Here is an 18,669-nt window from a genome sequence, read left to right on the forward strand (position 1 = left end):
TTACTGCTGAATGTACTGCCAATTATGCTAGCCTCTGCTCTTTCAAGCTTCCTTCACAGCTGTCCCCAAGCCTCTTCTGATGATGTCTCTGTTGCAGAAAATGGCCCTCAAGCTACCTTCTGTTGGAGTCATAAGACTCAATTTTCCAGGTAAACTTGTCCCTATTTTTAACAACCCAGATTGAGAAATAAAGTAATCTTGATCCTGATTCAAGAGTGAAAGCACCTTAAAAGTTGCAGTAGCTTCTGGAGTAGGTTGAGTTAATGGGGACTGTAGTCATTTTAGCTGTCAGGGTTTAATCCACTACTGCAAGTGTGAGCTATAAATTGTGCAAACTTGTATTCCTCCTGTGCTATAAATTGTACAAACTTTTCATATCTGTCATTCTTGCATGAAGATATGTTAACATATTTGTAATGGAAAATAAATGTCATTTGTAATCTTAAACTACAGATCTCTGCTATTTCTTCCCCTATGTATAAATATATACATATATATACACACACGTAAACCTGATTCATGATCTGTGATCCTGTTAGCAAAGTGAGGTGGGTTCCTGTTCTTCCAATAAAAAGAGGTTCCCCTTTCTCCAAGCAGTTTTTGGTACCTAGCAATATTATTTTATTGCTATATTAATGCAAAGTACCTGTTTGAATGACCAAAAAGTGGAGAATCTTGAAAAACTAATGTTACGTACTTAATATGGCTTTTTAGAAGAAATCTTATTAGGGTACTGTTTTCAGTTTGTGAGAAGTGATAACTGAATTAGGTATGACATATGTCTGCCGTGGATACTGTGCTCTCCGGGCTGGAAATTGAGTGACTTATGAGAACTACTTAGTCAAATTAGATTAGTAGATTACAGTCACCAAAACAGCTAGAAAAAATGATAATCCTATACGTAAAGTCCCATTTTAAGATGAGATCAAAACTGGTCAACCAGAGTGCAAAAAACTACCTTACAAAAAGGCAGAGAATTTCTTAAATTCACTTTTTTAAATTTGAGAAAGATTGAAACTGCTGCAAGTGAGAAATGTCCTTTGCATCAGGAGAACTAAATTCACTAAAATATCTCCATTATGGTAGCATACATATAACATCCCTTCTATTACATGTAGTCAAATGTTTTTTTCAATCTTACTACATATGTGTACGCATATATTTTATGTGAGCTGTTTATTTCAGAATCTTCCTGAGCTTTGGCTGCATGCTTTATCCTGAACTTGAAATCAGCATAGAAAGGAAGGAACTGTCTTGAGGTTAAGTTTAAGGACTAGACATATTTTTTTCTGGTTTGGGAGGCATATCAGTATATTGGTTGCTATCCGTATATGTCTTTCATCCTATCAATCTTGAAACCATAGGAGAGAATAATATGCTGAAGATGCATAAGTTTAACCAGCTTTTCAGGAGCTTGAGCTGTAATTGTCAACAAAGCATGGGAAATAACATTCTGTAATTTCTGTTATGTTGTTACTGATGGCAGGATTAAAAATGGAGAGAAGGTAGACAGCTTCATGGCCTTTGTAATGATGTAACTTAAACACTACAGGTTCCTTTTTTAGTGTGGCTATTTCCTCTTTTTATAGAATTAGATTTTTAGGCATGGAATTCTCATTTTAGTGAAGATGATGTAAATTTCTTGACTTGGTCCGAGGATTTCACTTGATAACTGTTTAAATTGATACTACAGGTGGCATTTCTGTCTGATTCCCTGCAAACCGTGGCTTTGTCTTGACAGACATTAACTTTCAGTGAACCAAAGTAAGCTCAAGGCCACAAACATACCAAGAGAAAACTGGGTGAGATGTAGCGCTGATGACTTTGGTAGGAATTTAAAGTTCACGCATTTAACAAGATGGCTGGAGTCTTTCACTTCTTCAACACCTGTGTCCTACAAGAACCTTGTTCAGGGCTTGTATTGTGAGGGAAGATGAAAAAGAAGGGGTCTTACAATCCTACTGACTACTTGAAAAAAGAAATATACTAATCTCTAGGCAAGTCAGATCCTAAAACAAAGTTCTGTCTTCAGTTCATTGTTTTGTGTCATCACTGGGTGATGGGTATAACATCATCTTCTGAGTGTATTTGGTCTCTTCTGAGAAGTGTGAAACTTGGAAAGCTTAATCTTTGTGAGGCTTTACATGAGTGCTGTAAGAGCTGTAGGAGTTTGATGGAGGAATAGGATCAGTTGTGTTTGAACCATGAGGTGGATGAACTGTGAAGTCTGCTGTAGCATCATGCCCTTCTGCGCTTTTATCAGGCTTGTTTTGTTTCATTCTTTGTCGGCCCTCCTCTCTGTGACCTTTCTTTAGTACTCCCCATATAAATGTTTCATCTCTTCACTTTTTTCTGTCCCTGCCTTTGTTGAGGAAACAAGTCTCTTGAAGACACAGAGTTCAGAGTGTGTCTTCATAGTAATCAACCTGCTGCCATCACACAACTTCAGCGAATAAGGATATTATTACGTATCAGCAGAACTGTACTTATGCATGTAGTTGGGCACTGATTAATAGTTAGCATATTAAAAACTTGCAAATGTGAGGGTTTTTAAGGAGTTCAGTAGGCTTGTTTTCATAGCTGTCTTCACTTTCTGCTTGAATCAAACTTGAAAGGTTTTTTAGATCTATTATGTTGGGAAATCAGAGCACTGTATCACAATTTTGCAGTTTGATTTTTTCCTGGTCAAAGACAACCCCACAACCATGATGTGACTTGTAACAAATTTTCCTGATTACTAGGTACTGAAAAACAGATGACTTTTGAAGTACCCGCAGGGGAGAAATTTGTAAGCTTCAGTAAATAAACCTCCCCATGCTGCAGATTTGTGACTTACAGTAAATAAACCATTAGCACTAACAATGACGTTAATGTTCTTACCCTCTTTAAGGAAAGGAATTTTTGTCCTGGAAAGAGGTATTAAAACATTTCAGTACAGGGAAATGACTCTCTCCAGTGTTGTTAACCATACAGACTTCTTTGGTCGTTTACAGAAGGACCATAACAAACTAGCCTGCTTTCCAGATCAAGCATGAAAAATGCCTGTGCATGTGGTGCCCTCCCCCTGTAACCTGCATTCTTCAGAGAGGCCATCTTATCAGCTATAAATATTTATATACTGAGAATGAACATCTCTTTTCTAACTGCTTGATATATGTATCTTTTAAAAAAAATGTCCTGTCTTCTGTATCTAGTTTTTTTCTTGGAGTTGGTTTGTTTGTGTGCATGTCCTGGTTCTCACTTGCATAGGTTTGAAATAATTCCCAAGCCTTGGCAGAAATGCAGAGTGTTTGTAGCCTGGAACTTGGAGACACCATGTTTGAGTGATCCCGTTGCTCCCTCAACTGCTGTGCAATAGTGCTTGCAACATCCAGCTTGTTATGACTAAAGCTGAAATCTGTCTATTCTTCCAATAAACTCTTGCTTCTACCTATCTCTTTTTGTAATGAGGAAAACCTTAACCTCACTGTATGTGTGCTTTGAAGGAGTCTGTGTTGCATAAATACTTGCACCTCAACTCTAGTGAAATATATGTAAAGCCTTCCTTTTTTTTTGTGTCTGTTTTTATCATTTCTTTGCTGCCTCTGAACTCATTATTACCACTGGTAACATATTCAGCAGGATTATTCCTGTCCTTGTATCTTAACATTTGAAGAATCTTTTACCCCAATGAAGGATTTAAACTTTTCTGATTGTTGTTGAGATGCAGGAGACTGATTTATGTGGAACTGATAGAAAGCACATTTGTCATCTGGAAAGGAAACTTGTCACATGTCCTTACACAACTTTTTGTGCCATTCAACTGCACTTGCAGACAATTCATAATTCTGTTTAATATAGAAATAGGATTTATATGTTGGAATACGCTTTTTAAAATTTTTATGTGTGTATCTAGCACTTACCATTTCGTCTGGCAAAACATTTTTCTTTCCCTTATCCCATGGCATATATCAGTTGCCTAGCCTTGTGGACACACCTGAAATGGTTTTGCTCTTTTTTGGAAACTGCTTCTAGGCATTTTGGAGGGGAATCGGTATCCTGATGGAAAAAGGAAACAGAAAAGCCTTACTTTGGGATATACCCTGCCTTATGCAGTTAAGCCCTTTTTACTTCGGTTCATTAGTGTGTTCTTAAGCATATTTTAAATAGGAGACATTACCTCTAGCAAGTGAGCTTTAACATATTTAATTCCTTGTTTAAGCTTTATGCAACTTTTGCATTCTTGACAATGATAAGAATCCTTTATCCTCTATATGTACTGTTGTCTGATAAGCAACCTTTCTAGTGTAAGGAAATACCTTAATTTTACAAATGCCCAAGGGTCCGTCCTTATCACTATGTGAAAAATAGCGCAGGAAGTTTCAGTATCTGTTCATCCAACATTTGCATTTCTTCCGAGTAAAGCTGCTATTTAAAGTGCGGTTTTGTCTTTTCGTTGTCTCCTGGAAGCATATTTGTATTAAATGGTATACTACTATCCTTAGGTAACATCAGGTAGGTCTTTGGAATATTTTTTTCCCCAAAGGTGTCTTTTCCTTTATCAAACTACATACCATTGCTTTAATTGGGTTGGTTTTAAAAGAAGTATTTCTTTTTCTGTAAAGCTGAGAACTGATGATCCTTCTCATGGAAGAGAGTTCCAGATCTTAGCACAAGTAAAGCTCTAACTAAATAAAATGGTCTGCTTCATAAAAGAAATGAAGCTTCAGTAACTAATTCTTTGCAATATGTCAGCTGCTTTAGACTCAAGTATGTTCTCTATATTCACCTGGGAACTATTACTTGTATTGTTTTATTACTAAAGTTCTCTAAATATTCTGCTAAAGGTGCCTGCCTTTAGGTGATCTTCAATTTCAGAGAGACTGAGGATTATTGAACTGTATCCTGTATAGCAGGTGCTGCTTATTGTATATGTTTCTTATTTGAAGTAGAAAAGAGGCTGTGTCCTCTTCTTTAACCTCTTTTTAAACACCATTTGTCACAAGTTCCTTGCCAAAAATGTAGCATTGGTAATTTATTCACCATGTTACTGTTTTTAGAGAACTTTGTCCGAGTCCTCTTAAAGCCTGTTGTGTGCCAACTGAGTAGAAGCCAGAATTTGGTAATCTTTGTATGAGTAAGTCCACGCATACTTTCATTGTTTATATATATTTATATTATATAAAAATAATTTCATGAGTCAGAACAGTTTCATCTGTTCGTGCTTTTTCTAATTCTATGTAATTTCCTATGTAGTCTCTAGTATTTCCTAAAGGGTCAGGATCATCTACAGATGGAATGCTGGTTTCTTAAAATAAGTTAGTGTGTTGTCATGGGTTGACCTTGGCTGGCTGCCAGATGCCCACCCAACTGCTCACTCACTCCCCCGACAGGACAAAGGAGAAGATGGGGTGAAAAAGCTCGTGGGTTGGGATAAAGACAGGGAGGTTATATAACAATTATCATCATGGACAAAACAGACTTGCCTTGGGGAAAATTAATTTATCACCAGTTAAAATAGGTTTGGATAGTGAGAAACAAAGACAAATTGAAACAACACCTTTCCTCCTCCTTTATCCCAGGCTCAACTTCACTGCGTCATTCCCGACTCCTCTACCTCCCCCACGCCCCAAGCGGCACAGGGGGGTGGGAAATGGGAGCTGTGGTCAATCCATAACAGCTCCTCTCTGCCGCTTCTTCCTCTGCACGCTTTTCCCCTGCTCCAGCGTGGGTCCTCTCTACAGGCTGCAGTCCTTCAGGATAAACCCGCTCTAGCCTGGGGTCCTCCATGGGCTTCAGTGTGGATATCTGCTCCATTGTGATCTCTCTGTGAGCTGCAGGACAGTACCTGCTCCAACACAGTCTCTTCATGGGCTGCAGCGGATCCCTGCTGGGGCGCCTGGAGCACGTCCTCCTCCTGTCACCTTGGTGCTTGCAAGGCTGTTTCTCTCACTTTTCCCCTCACTGCCAGGCAGTGTTTTGCCCTTTCTTACACACACTTTCCCTGAGGCGCCGCCATCTGGTCTGCGGGGCTCAGCTGTGCCCTGCGGTGGGTCCGGTGGAGCCTCAGAGAGGTTGCCCCTGCAGCCCCTGCTGTCAGCACCTCGGCACCTGCACTCCACCTAACTGTTTAAACTCATCCTTGTAACAAAAAGGATTTAACCTTGCTGTTTGATGCTAAGTGACATGGCACTCTGTGTAGATACCCACACATATGAAGCTTGTGCTACACATATATTATTTTTATAGCTATATACTTTTTATTACATATAAATTATGCGTGTTGCTTGTGGTGAAATCAAAAGGGTCAGATAACTGGGGTGAATGCAGTATTTAGATCACTGCATTGTACACAAATATATTCAATTATCTTACAGCGCTGGGGTCAGGACTGTACCTGTGTGTTAGTGCCGCAGAGCAGAGAATTTCCTGGTGTGTGCTGCGTCGGTAGCTTTATAGATCAGTGAGACGTTTTTAGCTGAATATGAGAATCCTCATAATTAAATCTTGAGAATTTTGTTAAGTGCTTGGTTAGTCAGTATAACCCCAACACCTGGAAGTATAACTTTTTGCGGAGTGTTTGTGTGACCCCTTTCTCTGGGAAATTCTGTTGTGGAAGAAAAAAGTCATTTCCAAAAAAGTTAAGAAAGCATCCTCATTTTCAGGATTTGTTTTAATGCCTGTTTTGTTCTTGCCCCAAAGAACAAGCTTCTCTAACAATATGCTGCTCAGTGGTGCTGGGCAATTCACTGATAAGTGATTTCTTTTTGAAATGAATTTTTTTTTTAAAAAAAAAAAAACAAAAACAATGAGTGTGTCTCTGCCATTCACCTTCATTGCTTTGGGATCTTTTGTTTTGGTGAAGTGCGGGGAGGTTAGCCATCCCTTAGGGATGCTGCTTGTGTTCAGGGCAGGTTCAAGGAATGCTTATATATTTTGCGAGGTCTCCTTCAGAGAGTTTTGCCCGACGATCAAAGTTCTTGAATTGACATTCTCAAGGAAATCAATATCACTAATTAGAAGAAAAATATAGAGGAGTAAGCCACAGAGAATGACTGCTATCAACCTGTGTCTGAACAACAGGGTTAAGTGTGACCAGAAGGAAGGCAAATAACAGGAATACTTGTCTAAATGACATAATATATGTCTGTTCTTGGATCTGAAAGTGCTCCTAATGTCATGCAGAAGAGTTAGGAAGACAGAGCTTTGAAGAGATTCAGAGCAGAAGGCACATGGGTGGGAGATGTTGGCCACTTCAGCCAATAGTGATGTGGTCTGACACAACTACTGATAAGGCTTGGTAGATGCTGAATAATTCCTCCTACTAAAGCACTACTTTGAAAATCTGCTTGACAAATCTGCTATAGCAAACTGCTTTTGCTGTACCACTGCATTTATGTAACTGATGATCCTCTTTCCGCTAAGGGTTCAGAAGATCAGATGCTTATGGAGGACAAACTGACCTACAATGGAGTAGTTCAAAGAATAGAGCCATCTGCGTCCTCTCTTATATCACCAACTTTATCCCATCTCGGCCCTACTAGACCTTTTTATCTTACGGTTTTGCCTAGGAGGAGGGGAAAGGGAGTGGACACACAGATCCTGAACTCTCTCAACTTACACTTATGCTGACTCTGGGCTTTTTCTTCCTTCTTACCCTTCCCCCAGCATAACTATTGCTTTGGGGCCGAGGTGGAGAATGTGAAGTGAAAGAACTCAGAACATCTGGTATTTTTTTTTCTTTTCCTTTTTTCATTGTCCCCATTTCAAATGATCAGCTATCAAGTTCAGATGAGAAAGGGGATTTGCATAGCACAGCTACATGGGATTAGGTTAGGCCTACAAGTAATGAAATCTTGGGATAGAAGACCGCCACTGCTGTCCAAGAAAGACTTGATGGCTCTATTCCTTTGGCTGTCGTCATTCCTCTAAGAACATCAAGCTGGGTTATGAGTCCTTTGATTCCAATCTGTCTAATGTTAGAGACAGTTATGTTGGCCTACTCAGAAAGCACAGATCTAAAATGTGTCCATAATTTCTTTGCTTTTCAGTCCTGAAAACACAGCTCACAGGTCCATGACCTCCACCCTCCTATCACTTTTGAGCTCATGCAGAGGTATGAGAAAGGAATCCTTGCAGTTGGGGTGGCTTTAGCTGCAGTGGAGGTAAGTAGCAATGATAGATTAAAATGTTGAGTTGAGAAGGCAGGAACACTGGAGTAATGCTGGACCAATATGGTGAAACATGGGAGAGTTCACGTAGAGTTGTGTAGCGGGAATCTGTAGGAAAGTGGGGGAAGAAATTTATCAGCTACCCTCTTGTATATTTACATGACCTTCTTGACTTGCAAGTAATATAGCAGTGTCCGCTTCACTGTAGGAGGTGGCCCAAGGGGGAGTGGAAGCAGTTGTGCTGTGGTAGTTGATGTAGGAATAAGGAAAGAGTTAATCTGCAAAAAAAAGTGTAATCGTATTATTCTGTAGTTGGGCTATTTCTTGCTGAGGCAGTAAAGGAAGAAACAAGGTTGATTGTTATGTAGACTGGAGAGATTAGAAAACTGTAAGGCAAAAATGCCTAGTGAAATAGAAGTGATCCAGTGCTACATTGGGCTTCCAAAACAACTGTACTCTACTCTCTGAAAAGCTAGACTTAAAAAGTTAAGAGTGGCTAAGTTAAAGGTGTGACGTGACTATCAGCCTCTTCTTAGAATAACACACTAATACACAAATAACATAAAACTAACACTTAGATATTACAGAGCACGCAGACTTTGCTTTCCTTTGGCTAAGGCTGGACTTCAGGCTTTGGCCACTTTTCCCTTTTGTTCCAAGTGTATCTTCTAAGTGCCATTGCTTAGTGATCCTCGAGCCATGGAGACAGCCAGATTAACAGTTCTGAAATAAAGCATGACTGTCTTCATTTTATGTAATGTAAATAGCAGAACCAATCTGCTTTATCTGATTCTATTAGCATTCAGTATAACTATAAACCATTACTTACTGGCAGATGAGATCACTGCTCAAGTTCATGTTTGCAAAACAAAATAGACTTTGAGTGTCTAAGAGAGCACAGTACTTTCATATCTAGCAGTGATATCATGCATTTCCTTGTCCTTCTTACTGAATCATTCTTGAAGTTAATGCAGGCTACTGTTAAGGCTATCTTGTAGGTGTGGCATGTATTCCTAGCTCTGTAATTCTTGTGTTTCAGATTTTTACTATAACAGAACTTGTTTTGAAGGGGGAGGAGTCAGAACTTGCCAACTGCAATTGTGTTAATAAAGCTTTTTAACAAAAAAAAAACCCAAAGCAAACAAGCAAACAAAAAAAAGCAGCTTATTACTACACCTCTGTAAGTAAAGACTACTAAAAAGAAAAAATGAAAGTTGTGAGTGCTAAGAAACTACTGAAAGTTCATTCTAAAAATAAGAAAATAATTCATAGTTTACAAGGTCTGGTGGTTCAGAATGAAGTCAACAAATATTAAAGTGAAAATAAAACAAGATACTTATTTTATTTCTTAATAAGGGTTTTAGAAATAGCTGAGTGATGCAGTGGATTTTCCATCATGTTAAATCTTTTAAAATGAAAGCCAGTCATCTCTTTAAAAAGATACTGTAATTCAGTCACAGTTCACTCAGTACTGGAATTATTGGGTGAAATGCTGTCAAGATTAAAAACAGCCTATGTGTTTACAAGATTAGAAACAGCCATTCAAATTGTGCTAGCTAGACTATACAACAAAATGATCTTACCACTGCAGCCTTTGCTTGCTTTCCTCCTAATGTTAGTTCCATTTGATTAAACTGGGAGCTCCTTAAGGGAAAGGCTTTTGCTTTGGTTATATAGCCTGTACTATCCTGAAACATTTTAACTATAGTGCTTGGGAGCTGTTTTGAGTACTGCTGGTAATATGTAGTCATGAGCAACATTTCTTATGTGGATGAAGATGCATAATGTAACGACATTGGAAGAGCTCTGGTTCTTTAACTTCTCATTTCCAACCTTATCATTTAGTTTCTCTGCTGCTTGTAATACCCATGTGCAAAACATGTTCTCATGGTTCATGATCAGACTGAATTAGGTTTCTGTTCCAAGTTACACTATTAACTTTTACCATTAATTAGAATGCTTTCCTGCCATAGTTTCCCCAGTTTTGAAATAGGGATTGTCATTCTCATTTGCATCAGAAGGGGTGATATTAACGCCAATAACCAGTTACCTAATTGCTTCTCATCTATTGGAAGAAGAAAAGGACTAAATTTTCAAGGAATTAATCTCTGAACTCTAAAGAAACAATATTGTATGTTTCTTAAAGACAAGTTCTGGACACCTTGCTCAGGTTAAATTAATAATTATTAATATTTAGGTGTTAGTTAAAGAAATGAGAAATACCTTCACCCAGAAGAGTATGAGTTAATATAGCCTGGGAAACTCAGTGCTGTTTTAATGAAAGACAAATTGTGGAAAACAGCAAGCCAGCTGTTAATCTGGATGGCAAAAAAGTCTGTTGCCTGGATCTTAAACTTGTCTGAGAACTTTAGAGTGGTATAGGTCTGATTTGACCAAGAATATTCTTCGTAACCATCCTCTTTAACTTTGACCCTAAGGTCTTGAAATAATAAAATGTGTTTTGGACAGTGTGTCCCTTATGTAGTACTTCAGCAAGAACAGACAAAAACCTAATAGTTCCTGTGGAAGTACTTGTGGAGGGCTTTCCTACAAAAACACTTAAAGCTTACATGACTGAACAAGATGAAGTGATAGTGCCATGGCAAGAAAATAAACAATGTCCTTAACTGCTTGCAAATTTGTTGTACACAGAAACACTATTTTTGTTGTTAGTCTGGGGCTTCCACCACAGTTGTTGATAAATGTCAACATTAGGCTGATAAATGTCTCCATTTTTCCTGTTTTTAGAAAGTAAGGAGTTCTTTATTTGTTAGACTCTTAAGCTGTCCTCTGACTTAGAGTGGAGAAAAGAGTGCCTTGCTACTACACCTGTTGCCTGCTGAGTGGGTTTATAGTGGTTTTTCTTCCTTTGTGGTCAGGTTATCCTTTCCCCATAGCAGAAGATAGATACCGTGAATACAGAAGTGACCTTCTCAGCAGTTTGATTGTTGGCACAGGAACTGGAAAGCATTTGCAATGATGACTGACTTTGTTAATCTCATTTGGGTGCTTGGCAAAACATACAAGAAACAGTAGAAGTTAACATTTGTGAGGATTTTTGCAGTTAGAAGTAATTCCTGTACAGAGCAGAAGCTCTGAAAAGTTTGACTGAAACTGGTAACCGTATTAATGATCTGATCTCCAAAGAGCAAGAAGCAAACTTGCATGAATGTCTCAAACTGGTTTTGTTTTCCAACATCTATCTAAAATTATCAGGCTTTGCTAAAACTATCAGAGTCCTTTTATTAATACTAGTCTAAAGACTTTCCCATGTAACATGGGAAAACAGCAAAACCTGCTGTTAGTCTGTGATACTTTCACATGACATCCTGCTTTAGGGGTATTTTGTCATAATTTGGAATGCTTGAGAAGGATGTGGGGTTTTTATCTGGTTGGTTTTGTTTCTTTTTTTCCTGTAGGAGGAGAAAGGTGACTGATAAGTTGCCTCAGGAATTATTTCTTGAATTTTCTGCCCAAATTATCTTGTGAATGATTGTTTAGGAATAGAAACGCTGTGCTGCATTTTAAGGAAAACAAAAATATGATTTTTTTTTCATGTGAAACTTGCCCGTATAAAGACACATAGCACTGAAATAGCTAAATTGCTCTTAATTTATACCTCCTATAGCTTTATTGCCGTTTTCTATGTAAACGTGTCCTTAGAAGAGCACAGAGAACTTTAAATAGAAACTATAATAAAGTTTTGAGCCATATTGTTAAAGTCCATACATAATATGTCGTGGAAGGAATTTTCATATATGTCTGACTTTTATGCATAAGTGTTGTTAGTGTAGTTGTTTTAACCTGATCATTTTTTCAAGGTAAAAAGGTAGATGAGACATCAGTACTTAAATTTAGATATGATCTGGGCTTATGTACATATGCAGTTAGTCTCTGTATAAGTTTAAATTTTACCTTTATATGAATAACTTTTAGTCTAGAAAGCCCTCTTTTAAGTTTCAGGAGGAGCAGAATGTTAAAAGAGTACTTCTTGTACATGTAAAAGAGAGTACTACTTGTATGAGAATATTGGTTTATGAGAAGAGAGTAAATGATTTGGAGTGAGGGACGGGAAATAAAATATTTCTGGGCTTATCTAGAATAGTATAAGATGGAAGAGAGAGCACTTACAGCTGAGATGGCTGGGCATTTCCTTGTCTCCCTCGCTCAGACCTGGGTGTAAGCAAATTTTCCCCATAAACTAACCTATGCGTTTTAAATGTATGTTTTAACACTGTCTGTGTATATAAAAATAATTGCGTAGATTATGAAAGTTCTAATTGTATAGAATATAGAAGTTATGCCCGTCTGAATGTCTTGGTCCTGATGTTTGTTCTACACTTTACGTCTTTGTGCTAGTATGACGTTTCATCATCCCCATGCTCAGGCGTGGGGAAAGCCTCATTGTGCTCTGAAGTCCATGGGAGATCATGGATGGGAGGATTGTATTTATTGCATAGGATTGCCACAGTGGAACACAATCAGGGCTGAGAACCTACCTCCAATATTGTCCATCTCCTTAGCTCTGAGAAATAGCATTGGTCCTCAGACTGAAAAATGTAGGCTTATCTGGTCTTATTGACCCCATTATTTTTGAGAGATAACACTCTCCTCTTTCCCCACTTTCCTTGCTGGAAATGTTCACTCCCAGACTTTGTGGGGCTTTCCACCTCCCAAGTGACGGAGAGGTAAAACCCCTGAACACAGTAGATGTTGAGTGAAACTAGAACAGTGCTGACAACCAGCATCCTTTCTGCCTGCTCGTAACAACATAGTACAATAACCCTGAGCAGAAAAGAATTACAAAGAGCAGATGTGTATAATGGGTCTTGTGTGGATTTGCAAATTACTGATCTACTGGAACATCATTTGTTCATAACGCTGCTTTCACTGCCCTGAGAACACAAACATGTTCTGGGGCTGCACAGACCTTTGCGGGGAGAGGGCCTGCGGTATGGTTGATGTGGGTACCGCACTATGAACTTGAAAGCTGGTGTGTCTGTGCCTTTTCTGGAGAGTTGGGAAGTAGAACTTGTGAATGATCATTGTGTTTAGTGGTTTATATTGTGTGTAGATTAGACATGTATATCTCTGTTGTTTATAGATTAAGTGATGCATGTTAGAAGGAAGTGTTTAATGTTGGATCTGTTTGTCAAGTCTCAGTGCAGTAATGGCTTAAGCTTTTTTGTGGACAAGTGAAGGTGAGTAGCTCAATGTTCTTTATTGTTCTTTCTAAAAGTAGTATAAAATATCCATTGCATCTTCTGATTCTTGCAGAAAATAAACTATTTGATGAACTGTCATTTAACAGTTCATCACTAGCGTAATTTTGCTTATCGTAAGAGTTTTGGGCTGACTTTCTAAGGAAACAGTACATATGATTGACTGACAGTGCAGTTGTGGTTCCCCTTATTGTCTCTCCTTCTTCCTGCTTGAATAATTTCTGAACTCATTGGTCAATGTCAATCGAATTTGTTAGAGTTCAAAAAATTGCTGAGATGTCTAAGTTCTTACAAATACGAGTATCGGTAGTTAGTTAGAGAGAAATTACTGCTTTCATGAAGGGAATGGCACAGAGCTCAGTTTACCCATTCTGTTTTTCTGTCAGCTTTCTGGTCAGTTGGTTCCTACATAATTTTTGTTTTGTCCCATTATGCGTTCTTTCTTGTTGGGGGTGTCGGGAGGAACAAGGAAGGCAGAGGAGTTAGTGCTGTTATGGAACCGGTAGAGATTAGGGTACGAGGAATGCAGATCTAAAACAACTTGTTACTATTTCAAAATAATGTTGCAAGTTGAAATGTCAGTGCTTGTGTTTCCATTACAGTAATTTACAAATATATGATAAATTTATAATATAATGACTATACCAGATGCTTTTCTAATAAATAATACCTGGTCTCCATCCCAGAGATCTTCAGCCCAAAAAATAGAATCATAGAACAGCCTAGGTCAGAAAGGACCTCGAGAGATCATCTGGCCCAACCTTTCATGGGAGAGGGAGCCTGGATGAGATTATCTAGCACCCTGTCCAACTGCATATTGAAAACCTCTAGGGATGGGGACTCTACCACATCCCTGGGGAGGTTTTTCCAGTGATTGATTGTTCTCACTGTAAAAAATTTCTTTCTTATATTGAGATGAAACCTCTCATGATGCAACTTGTACCCATTGCCCCTTGTCTTCTCCATGTGGCTCTTTGTGAAGAGAAAGCCTCTGTCCTCTTTGTAGCCGCCCTTTAAGTACTGGACTACTGTGATGAGGTCCCCTCTGAGCCTTTTCTTCTCCAGGGAGAAAAGACCTAACTCTTCAGTCTTTCCTTACAGGGCAGGTTCTCCAGCTCTTTGATACTTAAAAAACTATGAAGTCAGTATTGGAATGCTGTGAAATTCCTGATCTCTTTTAACCTTCATTTTCATATATAACAAACCCTGAGCTGTTGGAATCAACTGTCCACAGTTGCAAAGTTTAATTCCTGCAGTGTTAGGGCCCCTGATGTCAACTTGGGCATGTAAAGTGAAACCTCTGGTTATGGAGTTTGGGTGTTACATTGGCAATAAAAAGCAAACTTAAATTACTCTCTTACTGGACTATGTTGATCTTTCTCTCCCTCTGTTTGCTTCCTATTGTATGTCTGTCTGCAGTCTATTTTATTTTGTTTTTCACTCTCTCAAGTTTAAACATAGCTTTCTGCTCCTTTTCTCCATTTTACCCATCACTATTTAATCTGCTTACTGCTAACTCCTTTTCTTTTTTTTTTTTTTCCCTCTCTCCACAAGCTCTTTAGAATGGTTTTATGCTTTCTTTGGCATCCAGCACAGGCCTAGTCTTGAAACTTCCCACTCCCTCCCCTCCTTCTGATGTGTTCAAGGTAAGGGAGGAATAAACTACCAATTCCTTTGGAGTACTAGTAAGCTGTGGAGGGAGTATCTTCCCTTAAGTGGCTAAATATTTTCAATCCTTTTATGCACTCTTCTGTCCCAGTATTTTCAATGATTAAGTTTTCTTAGCTTGCAAAAAAACCCCAAATCAAACCAAACCAAACACCATCACCACCCTTCCCCAACCCATCCTTTAGTTCTCCTTTGCAAGTCTCTTGTTTTCCCATTGCTGCCCCAAGTGCTTTTCCTGTCCTTCTGCAGACTCTGGGAAATTGAAGTAGGAGGAGAATCTGTGCTCTGCTGCTCTCTCTACTGTTACCTTTTTAACACTTGAGTGTAAAAACTGCTTGTGCTCTAAGGTTCAATGGTACATGTGTGGAAGTTCAGAGAACTCTTCTTTTGTGCCCTCCCCTCCTCCCCCAGGATTTGCTTGCAGTTTTAAAACATAGAAACAGAGTACAATAAGAAAACAGAAGCAAAGATTAAAGTGCTAATCATCTAGCACTTAAGAAATGCTTTTGAAAGAGCCATACTACTAAGATAGCTTATTCTGAAAACACTGTATCAGTATGTGATTTTAAACTTTTGGGATAATGCTTGCTGTGCGTGAAATTAGTATCGCCTCTGTTACCTGGCATTTGGAAGAAGGTTTCTGAGTCATGTACCATGCTTGGTTGCTCTGCCAAATTATGAGGAAAAAATTCAGTATTTTTTTCATAGTTCTCTAAATTACAACCGATGGGGAGACTCGCTTACAAAAGTGCTGTGGGTTTTTCTACAGTGACATCTGTGGAGTGTATATATAGTAGGTTCCCAAGTTGGAAGCCAGAAGAGTATGTGGGAAGTGTGAAAGGGGGATGGGGAGGGGAGCAAACAAGAAATGCAGACAAAAGGAAATTGTTGATGCAAGTTAAGGCCTTTTCTTAGTGATATTGATAAATTTCTGCTGCTGTTCAAGCAGTTTAAATTATTCTCCTTCTGATTCTGTTTCCTTTTGCTTTTCTCCTGTTGCCTGGAAAACATGAGTGGAATCTAGTAGGACAAGAGGCTGCTTTTTCATTGTTTTGTGGCTCTGTTGCTAGCTATTGTCCTCTTGGCTCAGGCAGTTCATGTCAGTCTTTGTGTGGAGTAAGAAAAATGTTTTTCCTTTTTTCTTTAAAGATTAAGTTTCTAGACTGTGTAGGTTGCTTTTATTTGAAAAGCAAGCAGTGCTAACTTAAGAGTATCTCCTATCAACTAACATATTTTTGCTTGCGATGTCACCTTTCCTACTTTTTTCATTTGGATGTGCTTATTAAATTTGGCTAGTTTGGGGCTAAAGCAGCCTTGAAATCTAGTTTCATTTTTTAATGTACTTTGTTTAAAACAAAGGAACGCTAAGCAAGACAGCGCATTTCATGAATTTTTCTGTCAGGAATAAAAAACAGATAGCTGACACTGTTGTATGTTTTCAACAGTTGGAAATAGAGCCAATTTTGCTCTGAAGTAGGAGCAGAGCTCTAATACCCGGTAAAGTAATGCAGCCTTGAGCAGTGTCACTGAGGTCTTGTCTGTTGTGGCTGACTTAACTCTGTTCTTTACTACATCACTGATTATATATAAATGAAGATTGTTTTTGAGGACATTCTTGAAACAGAACTGAAATGTAGCTGTTTGCTAGTATGAGAACGTACTCATGCGTGCATAGGATAGTGCAAAAAATGAGACAGTTCTCTTGTAAGTAACAGTTCTTGCAGGTTGTATTTATATGATTCTACTTCATTGCCTTTATTTTTGCTGTACTAATTGATTACATGGTGGTACAGAAAATACATTGAAAATGGAAGATACTATAACTGTTTGATTATCTGCTGTTTTTTTTTTTTCTTTTTCAGGCATCTATCAACAAGCTAAAAGTGACAGAACCATGGCTCAGTTTCCAACACCTTTTGGGGGTAAGTTGTTTATAGTGTATTCTGAACTATTGTTATATGCAAAAATTCTGCATAAATGTGTTACTTTCTGAATATGTTCTGTATGAATAGTGTTTATCTGTATGAATAGTGTGTATCTTTCTGACATGATAATTTATCTGATTTGTGATGTTTTTGCAGACTCATTAGAGAACACACATGAAATTTTGCAGAGATATTTTGGAAGAGTCAAACAGAAAAGCTGTGCTGTATCCCTTTTTGTGCATTGATCCATTACAATCCTACAGTTTGTAACTGTAGGGCAGATCCAGGCCACTCAGCCACTGGCGGTAGGGCATAGCCTCATTCTGCAGTTACCCAGTTTTATTTGCCTGTCTTAAGCTTTCCTATTCAGTCCTGCCTGCTTTTTTCATATTTTTTTCAGAGGAAATTCTAAAATGCTGTTTAAATATTGTAAGTTCTCACTTTATAAGCACTAGTTGTGGCTGAGAAGTGGATATGCCTTTTCTTTGATGATTCCTGGACTTTTTCTTTACTAAAAAGTACCACAGATGCCTTTGGATGCTATCACTTCAAATTTAATTTCCTTATTGTCCCATAACCCATGTTTAGAACAATGGTGCTGCATTTTTTTAGCTCGCCATTTATAACAGGGGGAGGTATAGCATGTTGAACTTCAGTCTTTTTGAAAAATCTGGGAAGGACCCTGGTAGTGCAATAGAGACATTACTTTTTGCAATTCACATGAAATATATTTTTAAGCCCATTTTTGCAACCGATCTGAAGAAAGATTACAAAGGTAAATTTCAGTGCTGAGAACTAGTAACAGTTTGATTCCACTTAAATGTTGCATCTGTTACGGGCTTTTCTCTGGAGATGCAGATATGATTCTTGTTGTGTGTATATGTATGTTTATGTATACATATATACACATAAATATGCATACACACACAAAAAAACATGTGCGTGTATATGTATATAAATATATATGGAAGTGTAGTTTTTGGGATCGGATATAGCTAGGAACTAAATTTGTATCTAGTGTTAGTGTTTCAGTGGGAGACTTCAGGAAGAACGCGTGTTATTCAGAATATGTTGTTAGAGAAACCCAGTTCTTGTTAAACACAATTGATCAGATGCAATCTCTGCCAGTCTGAAAAAGTCCGTGAAGTACAACAGAAGAAGCATCTCTTTGCATGTGGCAGCTAGAACAAACATATAATTGGAAGCTGCTATTCATTGCCTCAGTTATCTTTAAGACCAGCCTTCTGGAATTAAATCTTGTTTGGTGCCAGACTTTCTCAGTTTGGGAGCAAAACTGGCTGCCAAAAGCTTTGATCAAATAAACTCACTGGACAGTTTCATGTAGGATAGCCTTTCAGGTCATATAAAAAGTTGTGAATAACTTCATTTCACCCTAATTTTTACAGTCTAAGAGAAGTCATGATGTGAATGAAATCCACTCATTCAGACTGAATTATTTCCTTTTGTTTAGAGTTAGTGCTGTGCTTTGCATGTGCCCATATTTAAACACATACATACGTTCTTAATGGAAGTCTTGTCTTCAAAGCATTCTCCTCTGCCATCTTCAGAGTTCTCATTGCGTTACAGATGGATAGCAGCTTTCTTTTTTCAACTTTATATATTACCATTTGATCTTGCATATGTTGTCCAGGATGCTGTTAACTCGAGTATGTGGCTTTAGGAAGGAAGGAATTCACTATTTCT

The 18,669-nt window shown here is 38.3% G+C and overlaps 1 protein-coding gene across 7 annotated transcripts in view; it reads left to right on the top strand.

Annotated features, from left to right (window-relative positions):
- The window catches only part of ITSN1 (intersectin 1), a 145,064-nt gene that overhangs the window by 15,558 nt on the left and 110,837 nt on the right, over positions 1–18,669 (top strand). For all 7 annotated transcript variants that reach the window (XM_075171948.1, XM_075171919.1, XM_075171941.1 and 4 more), the window contains one exon: positions 16,903–16,962. In XM_075171948.1, the coding sequence (XP_075028049.1) occupies positions 16,935–16,962 (28 nt within the window). In that variant the 5' untranslated portion in view covers positions 16,903–16,934. The remainder of the gene's footprint in view (positions 1–16,902; positions 16,963–18,669) is intronic.

The sequence above is a fragment of the Calonectris borealis genome, chromosome 1, assembly GCF_964195595.1.
Source record: "Calonectris borealis chromosome 1, bCalBor7.hap1.2, whole genome shotgun sequence".
Taxonomy (NCBI): Eukaryota; Metazoa; Chordata; class Aves; order Procellariiformes; family Procellariidae; genus Calonectris; species Calonectris borealis.